Here is a 16,138-nt window from a genome sequence, read left to right as displayed (position 1 = left end):
AGGCGCCCCTTTGAAACAAAATGAAACAAAACTAATAATTCTGGGAAATTTCACAGGCGTCTCCACAAATATTTTGATTTATCTTATAATTCAGATCAATATAAAAGTGTGGCATAAAATAATTTAAGTATTGGTACCTCTGACTGATTCTCTATGGTGTCATACTGCAGGTGTGTCACATTTGTCATGACTACACCCAAGGGAAAGGTGGTGTTATAGCCAGGGTCAAGCTCCCGATGGTTTGAGTACAGCCACCCTCTGTTCATCAGGGATGCGCCCCGCTTGGCGCACAGTTCCTGGGCGTTCCTCCAGGTGGCGCGGACCTTGCCTCCGCCCACTGCGCTCACCACCTTGATACACGTCGACACCGGGCTCCACAGTCTAAGCGAGTCTTCGAGACCGTCGCATCCCTCATCCGAAGAACTATCTTCGGGATAGGGCTTGGTGAAACAATATCTGTAGTGCCGGTCCGTACATCTGACCGCCGTGAAGTTGCTGACCGTATCGATCGCGACACAGAGTTCTTCTCCGGGGTCCAGTATCGGATCTATGTTCACTTCGAAGGGCGAGTCCAGCGGGGCGCCCATACTCTTGCTATACGACCAGTCTACGAAGATTCCACCGGGGTATAGCGATCTGTATTCCGTCCATAGAACTTTATTTGGCGACGTGAAATTTAACTGCAAGTACAATTTGGACGAGTACAAATTACCATCACAGTCTTTGTATTTTTCTGTAAATAGCTCCGGCCCTTTGATCTGGTAACACACGGGCTCACCCTGCTCTCTCGTGTAAGCGATCGAGAACCCGATGGGGCACGTGTACTGTGCTGCCGGCACGCGCAACAAACATGATAAGAGGACTAGCGATGTCAAGTCTGTGACGATGATAAGGCGCATCTGAAACCAAAAATATATTTACATTAAAATTTTGAAATCAAGTCTCGTCTCACACGCGGCAGGCAGTTTATTTTAAACTAGTTGTTGCCCTATGCGCAACTAAAGGTTTTATCTCAATAAAAAATTTAATATGAGAATAATAATTAACATAGACATAACATAACAGAGTTGTCATACTGAAACATGCAGTGCAAGCCTGTCAGCCATTAAGTTGGCATAGCGACATAATAGAAGGGAAGATAGTATTAGAATATTGAAGCTGAAGTCTCGTCTCACACGCGGCAGCCAGTTTATTTTTTGCACCTTTTTTTTTCATAACTGTTACGAATGACAAGTACTTTTTATTTAGTATTCTTATTAAGCCCTTATGGGCTAAGTCGAAGCAAATTTCGTAGTTTTTAATTATCATTCAGTTGTATTACAATGGTGAAAACTGTGTTTTGTTTTCTATTCTGATATAATAGATAGATAATTACATACTTAAAAAGTGATCGCAGGTAGACAATAAAGTTAACATTAACCAAAAAGTATTTAATTAGTTATAACCCTAGTTATGAGTATTAGAGCAAAGACAATGTAGAGTTGACGCTCGTATACATTGATCAGGCCTGAAACAACTTCCTGAGTCAGTACAAGCAGATACATGACAGTATTATCATTTATCTCTAGTACCCGCCATTGCATCATATTTAATAATTTATTTGGATCATCAACATTACATATATTACACATTTATATAAACTTATGCTGGGTACAATTCTGATATATGTAACAATTAAAGATGAACACATCATTCAATGGTAAAGTAAAATGGTAAAGATATCCATAATAAAACCGGTATATAAGAAAGGAAACACATCTGATGTATATAATTAACGACCTATTGCCCTTCTACCTACATCAGCGAAGATATTTGAGACTGCAATGGCTATACGCCTAAGTAGTTTTCTGGAAAAATATAATATCCTAAATGAAAGCCAACATGGTTTCAGGAAAAACCATTCCACAACTTTAGCGATATACAACTACATACAAAAAATATTTGATTCAATTAATAATAAAAAATATTCAGTTGGCCTACTGCTTGACATGAGCAAAGCATACGATAGAGTCTCTTATGATATCTTACTAGAAAAATTATTTCTCTCAGGAATTCGAGGAATTGCCCACAAATGGTTCAAATCTTACCTTAATAACCGTTTTCAATATGTGGAAATAGAAAATACTAACTTCGAGACTGGAAAGATAGACCACATAAGATCTAATAAAGCTCACTTATCAGGATCGATTCCACAGGGCAGTGTGTTGGGTTGTATATTGTTTCTCATATACATAAATGATCTTCCTAACTTAATAGACGATGATTGTACTCTTTTTGCTGATGACATTTCTATTTTGATCCCATGCTCTAATTTAAAACAACTAGAAGAAAAATTTAATATTACAATGGACAAAATCTTTTATTGGCTAAATAATAATAATCTTGAACTTAATATGAATAAAACTCAAATTATACCTTTTAAACCTTATCAAAAATCCCCCTTAAATATATCTTATTCTTACAAAAATTCACAACTTGAAACAGTTGACACAGCTACACTACTGGGAATTGATTTAGACTCACACTTGAAATGGAAGCCATATCTACAGAAATTAAAAAGCAAAATGTCATCTTTTACTTATGCTCTTTACCAACTAAAACGCGTAACAGATTTCAAATCTGCCCTTGCTGCTTATTATGCATATGCACATTCTAGATTATCATATGGAATTAATATTCCATATATATGGGGAATATATGGGGAAACTGTAGTAAATAAAAGATATATTTATTCAACAGAAAAAATGTATCAGAATTTTACAAAATATTCAGCAGATGGATTCATGTAGACCATATTTTATTAAACACAAAATTTTAACTCTTACTTCAATTTACATCCTAGAAGCATGTAAATTTGTTAAAAAACATTCGGACTTATACTCAACACTACCAAATAACAAGCGAAATATTAGAAATTTAAACAAATTAAAAATTCCCCAAACAAGTATGTCATCACATGGCAATAAAAATTTATAATCACATCCCAAACGAAATTAAAAATAAAGAGAAGCCTTCTCTATTTAAAAGACATCTTACAAATTTTATAGTTTCAAAATGCTTCTACGATTTACCCGAATTTTTTAATTACAAGTGTGAGAATTAGTTACAATATAGTATAAGAATGTAAAAAAATGTATAAGACTTATTAATTTTATGTATATCGTTGCTGTGCCCTTGCAGGGCGTCACATATTGTCTACCCATTAATGTCCACCATCCTACTGTAAAATGTGACTTGCAATAAAATATTTTGATTTGATTTGATTTGGTAACAGTGAACAGTGTGATTTATACACACAAAAATGTCTAAGTACTAAAATGTATATATATGTATATAGTAAGGATATAATTTATATGGTTTTATAATGAAGAGGATATAGGTACATACTACTTCGAAAAAAAAACGTCCCAGGTTAGCTTGATGTGCGAGAATTTTTACAAACTTTTTTGAATTATCGTTGAAAATATCGATTTCTGATTTTTTTGAGTTAACTTCGTTGTATAATCTACAAAGCCTGACGATGTTCTGCATTAAGGAATCTGAAAGATCTTGGATATCGTCTGTCTTGGATATTTAAAGGGTACTGAGAGGGATATGCATTCTTGAAGGTCAGAATTATTTATTTTATTATTAACTATTTTGTGCAGAAATAATAAATCTTAGCGCATCATTAAAGGCATTTATTTTCTCAAAATTGATTCCTTTAGAATTCTGTTTTGATGTCATTTCTAACATACTAGAAACTACTACCGCTTCGAAAACAAATGGAGCTCTGATAGACAAGAAGTGGCGTAAGAATTTTGCGCTCTTTTAAATTAAATATACAATGTTGTGCTATCATTGCTATTGCTGTAAAATAATCATTATCTAGTCACAGGCTGTCGGATCACTTAAATATTCAGCTGTGGAGTAGTAGGATTTACGACAGAGCCATTTTTTAATAAAACATTTAAATTTATTTATAGATAATGCCTGAACAGTGACTGGAACTTTATTATAATAGTGTATACATCTACCCTTAAAGCTATTATTATCTTATGAAGCCTACTAGAATTAGTCACAACCAATCCCTTATTTCAAGTATTATAATAAAGAAAATCACTATTAAGAGCAAAAAGGTGACGATTTTGTGCACTACATTGACGATGTATACTGGGAAACGATAAAACCCGTACATCGTAAATCCTAAATTTAATTTTTGGCTGTTATCGTAAGTGAAAGATCTGGCTGCCATTGAGATAATTTGCATATTTCAACAAATGATGGAATGCCATAAACAAATAATAACTTCCGCTGTGTAGGTAGTTACGTGACGCAAAAAACCGCGTTAATATGGAAAGCCGTCACGAGCCGCGAGTCGCGACCGCGGCGGCCCGCGCTCCGCTGTCATCTAATCTAATTAGGGATGGTCGATATTCATCGATGGTAAATCAATATACGCAAACACATCTATTTTTTAAGAATAAAATATCGAAACGTCAATTATGCCTTAGGGTGCCCTCAGAGTGTGCATCAGATGTACTAGGTTCAACTATCAAGTTACATTGTCATTAGCTTTTTTTTAATGAAATTAAGGACGAGACTAGCAGGACGTTCAGCTGATGGTAATTGATACGCCGTGCACATTACACTACAGCGCCGCTCAGGATTCTTGAAAAGCCCCAAAAATTCTGAGCGGCGCTACAACTGCACACGTCACCTTGAGACATAAGATGTTAAGTCTCATTTGCCCAGTAATTTCACTAGCTATGTCGGCCCTTCAGACCGAAACACAGTAATGCTTACACATTCCTGCTTCACGGCAGAAATAGGCGTCGTTGTGGTACCCATTATCTAGCCGGCATCCTGTGCAAAGGACCTGGTAAATTAGCAAATTATGCAAATTAGTTATGACTATCAAGTTCTATTTTCCACTAAATGACACTATTTAGACAAAGTTTTTGTTTACTGAGTGTGCCCAAAAATACGGGGAATTTTAATTTTTTTCTAAACCTTTTAAATTTCTATAACAATAAACACATTTCCTCACTATATTAGACAGTTTTTTTTTACCGAAAACATTGATGTTTTCCGACATATCGATGTTTTCCAATCGATATTTATCGTAAATCGATAGTTTTCATTCGATGTTAACATCGATGGTTTTTTAATATCGACCATCACTAGATCTGATCAGACGTGCTCGAATTGAACTTTTCGATGATTTATAAACAAAACACTAATTGAAGCACCGCGTCCGCTATAAATATGACGACTCTTCTGAGAATCACTTTGTGAAAACACCTTCATACCTACTTACTAACTTCCAAGAGGCGTAATAATCTTTATCACATTCTATTAGCATTATCTAATAATCTAGGGTTGTCAGTCTCTTATTAAATGTAATTAAATACCATTATAATTTTATGTTTGAGCAACCTAAGAAGGACCCTCGTTGAATACAAAGATTATCTTACTTTACTTTATTCAACTAAAAATTATATAAATAAATAATTAAAAATAATTATATGTTTATAATATTTTATAGAAGTTCAAAAATTTTCTGTAAGAATAATTTCACGTTACGCAAAAAACAAACAATATAATACAAAAAATAATATAAATATATAAAATTAAGGACGAAAATTGTCACCCCTGACTTCTGGCAATTTACAGCCGCATGTTTTGAGAGGATCTTCTTACCTCGCACAGCCATTTTGCGTAATCAATTACCGGCTGCTGTTTCTTGAACCGCTACCACCAGTGGGAGGCTCCGTTGCACATGATGCCGGCTAGATTATGGGTACCACAACGGCGCCTATTTCTGTCAGTGAACCAGTAATGTGTAAACATTACTGTGTTTCGGTATGAAGGGCGCTGTAGCTAGTGAAATTACTGGGCAAATGAGACTTAACATCTTATGTTTCAAGGTGACGAGCACAATTGTAGTGCCACTCATAATTTTTGGATTTTCAAGAATCGTGAGCGGCATTGTATGGATAGGGCGGATGATGGTAATCATCCTCATCAAAACAAACCTTCAAGTATACTCCCACCTTGAAGGACCGCGACGCATCTCTTGATTTGTGCATGTCCATGGGTGTTTGCCACGCAACTTATGATCACGTGAATCTCTAGCCCGTTTGCCCATAGACAAAAAAAACGAAAGCCACTTTAGCACAATAAAGCTATATTTAGTATAATTGGTTCATCATCATCATTATCAGCCGGAAGACGTCCACTGCTGGACAAAGGCCTCCCCCAAAGATTTACACGACGATCTGCGCTGCCCTCATCCAACGTATTCCGGCGAAGTTGACCAGATCGTCGGTCCATCTTGTGGGAGGCCTACCAACACTAAGTCTTCCGGTACGTGGTTACCATTCGAGACTTTGCTGCCCCAACGGCCATCTGTCCGTCGAACTATATGCTCTGCCAACTGCCACTTCAGTTTTATTTGGGCTATGTTGGTAACTTTGGTTCTTCTACGGATCTCCGCATTTTTATTAGATCTCGCAGGGAAACTCCAAGCATAGCCCTCTCCATTATCCACTGAGCGACCATGAGCTTTCTCATGAGGCCAACAGTTAGTTATTTAAATAAAACACTTTTAAAGGATTAAAACGCGTGTAACTGTAATTGTAACTGTTATTACATTAGATTTTTGCATAAAAGTTAGATTTTTATTTTAGTTAACCCGACGTTTCAAGACCTTTCAAGTCAAAGATAGCATTTGTCATAGTTGTCATTATGAAGTTTAGCGCCATTTATTGCCTCGGCGGTGGTATTTGCTGTAGACAGATGGTTTTTGGCAAAATTTACTGACAGTGTCCTCTTCTTTTTTGGTATGTGTAGTTATGGAGTTTAATTTAGAGATTATTGGATCCCACGTGTTAGATTATTTTTAGTTAGTTATGATTGTTTATTGAATATTTAATACTCATCAGGATTATGTTGACCTTCATTAAATGAGAATCACTGCCAAGTGTCGACAACGTGCCCGAATCTGTTCAAGCTGTGCACCCTCGGAGATTTATATAGGTTATCAGATGAGCACTCACGAAGACTTGCTGCAGTGTCTGATGATTGACCAATATACTCAAAGATTAGCGCGTGTGATTTTGCAATATGCGAGAACTTTATCTCGACGACGTATTTATCATATACAGCACACCTAACCCCTGAAGTGGCTCATACAAAGATAGAGAGATGTCGAAATTGATACTGTTTAAAAATATCGACTTCAATACAATGTGCGACCTGCTGACGTTGATAATAATGTTCCAATATAATAATAAAAGCCTTTATTAACAATCTATATCCAAGCACAGTTACATTTCTTACCTTAAATCTACTGTTTTAAATTGTTTATATAAAGCTACCTATGTAATAATTCACTGTATTAAACACCAGTTTCTAGATTGTCTTGCTTTCTAATTGTTCTCCACAAAGATCTATCCCTTGCTTTCCTCATGCAAGTCGCACCTGCCACCTTTTGAATGTCATCTTTCCATCTTCAATGCTGTCTTCCTTTATTTCTGGTATTATATCTTGGACACCATTCTGTCACCTCCTTAGTCCATTTCTCAGTCTTACTTCTTATCATGTGTCCAACCCATGCTGCCACTCGTAATTGGGATCACTTCAGTGAAGTGTGTCAGCAACCTGTTCCAATGTAAGATACACTCTAACAAACAAAAATAATCGGGTGTTTTATATTCAAACCGACTTCAACACAGACACGGGGTTCTCACGAAGGTCACTTTTGGATTTTCAACAACGAATCGATCACCTGTATTAATATACAGATGGATAATGATGATAACGGGTTTTGATAATAATAAAAAAAATATCAAAATAATCACACTTCACTATTTTTTTATATTTTTATGAAATAAAGTTAGAAAAACTGGCTGGAGAAGCTGGAAAGTGGGGGGAGGGCAGGATGCATCAGAACCTATTATTGTCATGGAATGCACAACCCACGCGGTAATGAATAAGTGTTAGGTAATTATATTAAAAATATTAACATTAAATCGATATTATTATATTAATATTCCTTATTTAAAAAAATTCTAATATGTAATTTTACCAAATTTTACTTCAGAAAAGGTTAAGCTTTAGTGAAAAGAAGTGCCAAGAAACTCATTGCCACTCTTTTAAATAAACATTTACAACTTTATCGCTTAACAGAATCATTTTTCTGAAAATATATTATATAAAATAATGCAAGAAAAAAACTTTATTCCCAATTTCTATGACTACAATCGAGATACAGAATTACTTAAAGAAAATTGGTCCCGGTATCAAAAATAATGTTTAGGCGTCAAATCGATTGCTGATAATATACTTTGTCACGCCCTGTTATATTGTCATCAATTTAGATCGTGATAATAAGCCAGGCTCTCACTGGGATGCGATACACATTTACGAGCAGGGTATTGGACAATACTTCCATTCATATGGTCATCCATCTCAGGGATTCCAGCTGATGTGTTTAGAAAGGAAATGCAGAGTGTAGGTACAGTTACGAAATATTGTAGTAGTAACTAGACTGCATGCGAAGGATACATTTTTGAAGTGAAAACTTTTTTAGAGATGTTGAGCACTTTTCATTGGATGGGTATAAAATGTTAAACTCGCGTCAGGACACGTGGCCTGATCGAAAATTCGTACGACAGTCATGAAATTATGGATGAAAGATTTATACTACTAACTGATTATAGTTCAGCTATTTCAAATTAATGATCATACGGTCATTGAACCAGTGGTTGAATTAATGTGATTGCGAAGCCGAAACAACGCGAGGTCGAGATCGAATCTGAGCCGTGAAATATTTTTACAGTTTAATAAGGATGAAAGTTGATTTTTCTGCGAGATAAACTTTTTAATGTAAAATAATTGTTATAGATCTGAAGTGTTAAGTTTTTTATGTAATATAAATTGTCATTTTTGTGTACGATAGCGACACTAGTACTTTTATACTGATAAATAAAACAATTCGTACGAAATTATTCCCTAACCATTCCAAAATATTCAAAAATAACTTCTGCCGGCACTACCGGAGTGCAAGTTCAATATCTACATTATTAGATTATGTTTTAAAAATAAATGCGCTGTCGTTTTAATCGTTACTAAATACCTCTATAGGATTGGTGACATTGACCTTTATCTATCTCCGATCGTTAAACGTTTTTTTACATAAGAGATATCTAAGAGTTCTATCTATCATAAGACAACCAGATAGCGTCACCGATCGGAAATACATCAAAACCATCAGTTTTACACCATTTTTCATATTTTGCTATGTTTGATGCACCTATACAAGTGAGTCAGAAACAGCAGGAGCCGGTGAACCCCGTTAGTTAGGATCATCAAGCTTAGAGCATCCTTCCAGGTGAGTGACGACCCCGTACACCTCCTCCAATTTATAAGATCACATTCCTCAACCTGTATACGTGGCGTAAGCCGTTCATTCATTTCCAAATTCCTTCATGCATCATCCAACTTCTGTACAAAATATTTTATAGTCTTTAATAACAACAATGTCAATATCAAATATCACTTACTGCTTCCGATAAGAATTAAGATAAGAATTTAGTTTTATTTCATCTATTCTTGATTAAGTGGGTTAAAACAATTGACGTTTGATGATTTTTGCTGTCGGATGAAGCCGCCATCGGCGAGTGATCTGTAGATTACTCTATATTTACTTTACTATAAAATATAATACATTAAAAGAGATCGAGGACAAACACGGATCTGTTCATTGATGTTGGCCGCCCGTCGCTCAATTGCCGGCGAGATAAAAATATTCCCGCCGACTTTTTGTCTTATAGCATCCAGTAATTGTTATATTGTAATATGTATGTAATACAGTGTAATGTAGTGTTATACTAAACAATATAATTATAAACACGTATACAATGTGGGTTTTTTTGGTATTGGTTAATAATAACTCTCACTCTATCTATTCTGGTAAATTTCAAGTAACACAAATATTAATGAAAATGAGAATTTAGCAAAGTTATATGATATCGAAACACTGAATTTAGCTCACACTCATATAAAATATGATTCAGAGCTGACGTAGGGCTCCGTAAGGACTGGGACGTTACCCTTGTAACAGAAAGAATCGATAACGACAGTTGAAAACCTGCATTTATAACCAATTGGATTACCCTGGACTAGCTGTCTTTCAAGTACACGCTGATAAAGTTTCTGGTTATGCCAGAAACACAGCTCTGTGTTGTAATGAAATAGTAACTTTTACTCTTTTGTGTTTGGCATCCAATTACAAGCTTAGTCAGCCGTTCTCAAACACACTTTTTCAAAACACCCAAAGGAGATTGAAATGCTTCCATACATTCCTGGGCCCAGGTGATAACAAGATGAAAGTAGCACCATTTAAAAGCTTACATTTAAATAATCCATAATTGAAAATTTTGCAAGTTTTGTCAATCTAGGAGCTGAGTAATTGAAGATATAAAAATAAGGTTATGTCTTAAACTATATGTTGACAGCTGATCTATAGTAGGTTATTAAATGCCTAGCTGCTAAGAATTGATCACATACTTTAAATATTAGCTACCTATCTACGTATACCTATCTACTATTGTAACGTATATATAAACTGTAAAACAGACTGCTAATGACTACTTTACTTCGAATTCAATTGGGTAGGTACTTGAAATCATCTGTCAGACTGTCATTGTCAAAGTGAAGCTAGGGTTGAGGAACAAGGATTTCACTAGTATCTATTTTTATTACAATCGATTTATGTACCTACTAAATAAAATAATTGCTCAGTTCTGTTTTCTCCTAAGAAAATAATATATTTTATTCATAATAATATGGTCATTCGAACATAAACTATGCACCTAACTAATATTATGTAAATAAAACAACTGGATGTTATTTTAATCGATTAAATATTCATTCGATTACATTTTAATCGGTTTTCTTTATTTAAATGTTTTTTCAATTTGTAGATTGCAAAATGAGCTAAGCAGTCTTTTGTATTTTACATCAGAAAAAAATCTACTTTTTTTAAAAGTATATTTCATCTTGTCAACATCAGGCCCAAAAGTCCCATTCTCCTTGTTAAATAAAATCTTATGAGTGTATATATGCACACACCTTACACACCTTATTTCTTACTATACATACTTTTTAGATATACTTCTTCGTAGTTAGAGTTTGATTGTCTGTAAATAATGTAATGACATTATGTGTTTGTATTTTTTGTATTTGTATAAATAATAATGAAATAGTAAGTATTTAGTAAATAAAGAAAACAGCGGACGCCCGCGCCGTCTACGTATTTCATGTGTCTGGTTAAGTAAGACCGCATGTGCAAGTCTTGTTTATACATCAATTGTATAGAACTTGTGGTTAAAAATGATAATTTTATACATTTTCAATCGATTTTCTTAATCTTACGCTTGTCACGTGCGTTATTCGACTTTTCTATATAAGTAAAATGATAGAAGTTTTCATTTGTGCGCGCATCCCGTAAAATGTACTTCATGGATTTCAATTAAGTCTTCTAAGTTTTATTCCTTAAACACTTGGCCCTTATATAACAAAAACTTATTGTAATATCTTGATTTAATATCAAGTAATTAAAGTTTTAAGAAACAACGGTTTTTATAAGGACTAAGTGCTCAGTGATGTGTGTACGCGGAAAAAGTCGCGGGTACTAGCTACTATATAATGATATTATTACAAAGGTTGTCAGACATGCAATATGCAAGAGCATTGTGGGTCGAGTTTGGAACGTGGCGATGGGTATCAGTAATTCGTCAACAACGCAGTCAATGAAATGTATAAAAGTATTTGACGTGGTGAAAGGAGGCGAAGGTCAGGGTCAAGGTCCCCAACCTTGGCGGGGCAGACTCCGGACGGTTGCGGTGGCGCGGCTTATAACGGCCGGAGATCATGTGTTTGGCCCCGCAGATGTAACGGGGACCGTTCCAAACAGCTATTTATATTAATATAATATCTAAATAATAATATTTAGTTCTATATGACGCTGATGTCATGGTGCTTCCGAGTCCCTCAATCAAGGGTCTCCGTAAACTGTTAGCGATCTGCGAACGCTATGCCGCAGAACACGGCTTAAAATATAACGTTAAAAAGACAGTTGCCCTGGTGTTACGTTCAGGCAGAGGTCCGGAGTCAATCCCTGAGGTTTTCTTGGATGGAGAGAAACTCGAGAGGGCTGGAGGTTCAGATATCTCTGTCACATTGTGACTGAGTACCTCAAGGATGATGAAGATATTGAACGGGAGAGACGTGCTTTGTCTGTTAGGTGTAATATGCTGTCGCGTCGCTTTGCTAAGTGTACTGACCCAGTGAAGGTGACGCTGTTTAGGGCTTACTGTCTTGTACTAGCTTCTATACATGTCAACTTTGGGCGAAGTACACCAGGCGTGTGTTATTAACAACATCAGGGTGCAATACAATAATGCGTATCGTATCCTGATGAAGTTGCCTCGGTACTGTAGCGCGTCGGCCATGTTCGCCGAGGCCAGAGTACCGGATTTCTTTGCGATCATGAGATTGCGTATTGCAACATTCTGGAGCCGATTGCGAGAATCCAAGAATGAGATCCTGAGCACGCTGGCCGGGTGTCTGGATTGATCAATTAATAAGCATTGGCGTTCAGGGCACCAGGAGGCTAGTAGGAAATAAATAGAGCTGAATAGATAATTGTATTTTTATTTATTTAATTTTAAATTTAGTTGTTAATTATTTTACTTTATACATGTATTATTGTAATTTTAACTGGGTGCATACCTTTTAATAAAGATATATTATTATTTATTTATTTATTTATTTATTTATTAGAAAAGGCTTACCAACTAGACACACAATTAATATTATGACTACTTATAATATAAAATTTCTTATATTTAATACTTATATATCTAACTTATATGTATGCACAGCGTTGCCTTCATTTATTATTGTAAGTTAAGTAATACTACTACAATATGTGTTTACTATTACTAAAAACTATAATTTTATACATCCAAATTATAAGGGTTCAAAAGCGTATTTTTTAAAATTCCAAATGTATTAAAATTTATATCTATACTACTATTACTATGGAATTTACTGTTATATAATTTTGAGATAAGTTGGATAGGTGAATTTGAGCCATAATTGTTTCTGAAAAATCGTACATGTACTGGCAGATATGTACTAATACGACAAGGATAAGGTGGTACACATAATCCAATCTTAGATAGAAGTAATGGACAGTCTAATTGATTATTTAATAATTTATATAAGAAAAGAATTTGTGACGCATTTCTTCGCAATTCTAAGGTTTTCATATTGAAAAATTTTAATTTGTCTTTGTAACTTATAATAGTGTAATTATTAGTGACATAACTCAATTTGGATATAAATTTCTTTTGAACTGACTCAATCCTAGTGATGTACGTTTTGTAATAGGGGCACCAAACTACCGAATTGTATTCAACCTGAGATCTTACAAGGGAATAGTATAGTATTTTAAGCGTAGGAATTGATGTAAAAGCCTTGGTGTTACGTAAGAAAAACCCAAGCATTTTAAAACTTTTGTGAGCTATTTTGTCAATATGTTTATCAAATCTCAACTCCTCGTCTAAAATGACACCCAAATCATTGATATGGTTTATTTGATTTATTTGTATGCCATCAATATGATATTTACTCTCCAATTTCTTTCGTTTCCTAGAAAATTTTATAAAATGACATTTGGACGCATTGAGTTCCATCAAATTATTTTTACACCATAACATTACACGATGGATATCATTCTGTAGTTTCGTTTGATCCTCTGAACAAGTAACTGTACGATATATTTTTAAGTCATCTGCATATAACTATATTAACTATAACTAATTAATTTAACTTATATTATTATTATATAACCTTTTGTTTATGGAAGAGAAGTACGGGTGGCCTGGTGTTAAGTGATCACCGCTGCCAACATTCTTTTTTTTTATAAAGCTTTACGCGCTTTAGCGAGGGTAGGTAGGAGGGATCTAGCCGTTCACAGAGCACTGGATCCACGACGATTCGAGCAGCTTTGCGTTGCACGCTGTCCAATGGTCCAATCTGATACTGGGGTGCGCCAGACCAGAAATGACAGCAATACTCGCTACTATAATTATCTCCTACAGTACGGTAAACATGAATCTTTATTCCACCAAATATTGGAAAGGGATCGTAACGTGGTTACCTCCAAAACATCACGAAAGAGAGCATGTGTGGAGGTAATCACTTCATAAGAGAAACGTATACAAGATATAAATCTGCGAACTCAGTGAGCCGGTGCGGCGCGGGCGTCGCTGTCAGGAATCTGAATACGGGGAGCAAGCTGTGATGTTCATATCCCACTCTCCCGTGCACCATTATCATCATACCTCATCATTAAGTGTAGCGGTTTATAACTGGGACCGAATCAGGTGGGTCAAAATAAAAAAAAAAACTTTATTCACTTTAAAACTTTATAAGTTATTTAGTGCAAGTCAGGATGAAGTAGAAAAGTTACAATAGCATTCAAATGAGTGTAACAATATTCATTATCAATAAAGTTAGAAACATTAATCCCAACTATCTTTATCATTCAAATAATCTTTCACATTATAATAGAATACATGTTAATTTATTTTTTACTGTATAATTGGTATTTTTTATTGGTAATATTTTAATATCATTTGGGAGTTTATTATAAAATACTAGCTGACCCAGCAAACGTGTATTGCCATATAAAGTAATAAGAAAAATCAATAATTAAAATTTTAGGGTATAAAAATTGATCATTACCAATCCTCAGACCTACCAAATATTTCGTACATAAAATTTATCGTACTACAATAATCATTATATTCGATTCCTATATTGCAACTTTATTCTGTGTCTGTGGATTAGAATAATATTAAAATCGCGATACAAAAGTAAGTGTTGATCGTAGATGCGTGAAATTTGAAGTTTTATGTATATTTTAATGCTGAATCATAATTAAATAAATTTAAAAAATTAAAAAAATGTTAAAGGTTGAACAATCCTTATCACTTAGGGCTATGAAAAATAAATAGTAGCCGATTCGATTTTGATTCTTCTCGAATATGCATATAAAATTTGGTAAAAATCAGTAAAGCCGTTTCGAAGGAGTAAGGTAACTAACATTGTGACATGAGAATTTTATATATAAGACTAGCTGACCCAGCAAACGTTGTATTGATATTAAAATCGCGATACAAAAGTACCAAATATATCGTACTACAATAATCATTATATTCGATTCCCATCTTGCAATTCTATTGCGTGTCTGTGGATCAGAATAATATTAAAATCGCGATACAAAAGTATAAGTAACTGTTGATCGTAGATGGGTGAAAATTTGAAGTTGTATGTATTTTTAACGCTGACTCATAATCAGACAAATTTAAAAAAAATGTCAAAAAAATTTAAATGAAAAATTTACCACCATGAGGACCACCCTTAACAATTAGGGGGATGCAAAATAGATGTTGTCCGATTCTCAGACCTACCCAATATGCACTCACAATTTCATGAGAATCGGTCAAGCCGTTTCGAAGTAGTTTAACTACAAAAACCGCGACATGAGAATTTTATATATTAGAAGATAACACAGTCGACTTTAAAAGATTCAGCAATTTTACGGCGCCTAATAGATGGAACCATCAAACATCAAATATCTGTTAGACATAATTCCTATCAAACTATCAGATTATATTTATGTAAGAACGTTGCAAATAATCCTCAAATAGACAGAAAATCTTACATCAATCTGTAAACAAAACGTCTACAAACCTTCCACTATCTACAATACATTCAGGGCTATGATTATTTCTCAGTCAATTAAGTTAATACACTTAATTACTTTGTTAATCAAGTAAGCAGAACTGCTCTGCTCCAATCAGTTGGTCAACTGGTTATTTCTAATGATGAATATAATATTATTGCACATGCTTGAACTTGGGTAACATTGTAGCTACTGTAATATATACGAACTTAGACATAAACTCAAGGACATGTTAAGAAACCTAAATTACGAAGCTACTGAGAATCTTATTCGTTAACCACTACTTATATAAGGTATAGCATTTGATAGATAAAAAGTTAAACACATGCTCAC

General features: G+C 34.6%; 1 protein-coding gene across 1 annotated transcript in view; it reads right to left on the bottom strand.

Annotated features, from left to right (window-relative positions):
* LOC126965591 (uncharacterized) overlaps nucleotides 1–16,138 on the bottom strand; it is a 63,661-nt gene that overhangs the window by 16,136 nt on the left and 31,387 nt on the right. Inside the window, exon 3 of the mRNA XM_050809229.1 lies at nucleotides 138–899. Within this exon, the coding sequence (XP_050665186.1) occupies nucleotides 138–899 (762 nt within the window). The remainder of the gene's footprint in view (nucleotides 1–137; nucleotides 900–16,138) is intronic.

This window comes from Leptidea sinapis, chromosome 1 (genome assembly GCF_905404315.1).
Source record: "Leptidea sinapis chromosome 1, ilLepSina1.1, whole genome shotgun sequence".
NCBI classification, from domain to species: Eukaryota; Metazoa; Arthropoda; class Insecta; order Lepidoptera; family Pieridae; genus Leptidea; species Leptidea sinapis.
This window is presented reverse-complemented; position numbering and strand designations above follow the sequence as displayed.